Source organism: Colobus angolensis, unplaced genomic scaffold, assembly GCF_000951035.1.
Source record: "Colobus angolensis palliatus isolate OR3802 unplaced genomic scaffold, Cang.pa_1.0 Scaffold12, whole genome shotgun sequence".
Lineage (NCBI taxonomy): Eukaryota > Metazoa > Chordata > Mammalia > Primates > Cercopithecidae > Colobus > Colobus angolensis.
In genome coordinates, this window is record NW_012113141.1 from 11,561,985 (window position 1) to 11,563,580 (window position 1,596).

The following is a 1,596-nucleotide window of genomic DNA, read 5'->3' on the forward strand; positions in this document are numbered from 1 at the left end:
AAGGTCAGAAGTTCGAGACCAGCCTGGCCAACATGGTGAAACCCCGTCTCTAATAAAAATACAAAAATTAGCCAGGTGTGGTGGCGGGTGCCTGTAATCCCAGTCACTCGGGATACTGAGGCAGGAGAATTGCTTGAACCCAGGAGGCAGAAGCTGCAGTGAGTCGAGATTGCACCACTGCACTCCAGCCTGGGTGACAGAGTAAGACTCCGCCTTGAAAAAAGAAAAAAGATATATCCTAATTTTAGAAATTCTAAAAGCCCTGAGAGCCTAGGTGACACAGGCAATGATCCACTTTATATATTTATTGTATTTCTGAGACAGAGTCTTGCTCTGTCGCCCAGGCTGGAGTGCAGTGCTGTGATCTCAGCTCACTGCAACCTCTGTCTCCTGGGTTCAAGCGATTCTTGTGCCTCAGCCTCCTGAGAATCTGGGACTACATACGTGTGCCACCATGCCTGGCTAATTTTTGTATTTTTAGTAGAAAAGGGGTTTCGCCATGTTGGCCAGGCTGGTCTTGAAGTCCTGGCCTCAAGTGATCTGCCTACAGCCTCCCAAAGTGCTGGGATTACAGGTGTGAGCCACCAAGCCCAGCCATAACGATCCACTTTAGACTTTAGTATCCATGGTATTTTGTCCTCCTGGATCCAATAACATTACAAGCCTGAGTACAAAGGAGAATTTCATGTATATTCAACGACTGAACAGAGCAAATGACATACCTCGGCTCACAGAAATTTAAACAGATATTTTCCACATGCCAAAATGTCACACAAACTGTATTCTGGATTGCATTCTGTGACTGTGACCACAGTGAACTTTGCCATGAAAAGGTAGTTAAATCCAACTAGATTGGGAAAAGATTACCTTTTCATCTGTGTATGTCTCTGCTGAATGAAGTTTGCTCCCGGGTGAACCTCGGGGCCGTTTTGAACCAGTTTCCTCAAGAAACTGATGTTTGCTTTGTTTACCTGTATCAGGGAAAAACCACAATGTTACTCTCAGGTATCTAGAAGCAAACAAATGGTACTGAAATGTGTCTTAATCTTTACTTTCCCTGTACAGATTCTAGGAGAAAGAGAGGCATCCTGGGCAGTCTGCTGCCTACGGTCTTGAGTATAATGTGAACAATGGACTGGCAAACAAGCCCCCAGCTTCCAGTGTCAACTCAGCTGTTTGCTCACTGGGTAACATGGTCAAGTCCTTTCCTGGTGCTTGGTTTCCTCACTGGTAAAACGGGTAGGCTAGATTGATCTATAGGGACCTTCTGTGATCCTAGAAACAGGTGGCAACTCGATCTGCAATAACTTACTGGGGTCTTGTAAGGTTTAAAAGTTGTGACACCAGCACTACAAGCCCTGGTTTGCATTGAATGTGTTCTGCAACCTCTTAAACAATTGTCTTGTGGGACACTATTCTGGAGAAATAAACTCTTGGATCATTAGTAACTCAACTGAGGACACATGACGCAAGCTGACCAGGAACATCTATGATCTGGGCTAACTGTGAGTCTCACAGGTAAAGCCAATCAATATTCTCTTGTTAGCATGCCCTTCTGTTATTTAGACCTCAATTAAAAAAAAAAAAAAAAAAAAA

At 44.2% G+C, this 1,596-nt stretch overlaps 1 protein-coding gene across 1 annotated transcript in view; it reads right to left on the minus strand.

The window, feature by feature from the left end:
• POLR3A (polymerase (RNA) III (DNA directed) polypeptide A, 155kDa) overlaps window positions 1-1,596 on the minus strand; it is a 48,735-nt gene that overhangs the window by 41,711 nt on the left and 5,428 nt on the right. The window contains exon 7 of the mRNA XM_011929689.1: window positions 867-971. Coding sequence (XP_011785079.1) covers window positions 867-971 — 105 coding nt within the window. The remainder of the gene's footprint in view (window positions 1-866; window positions 972-1,596) is intronic.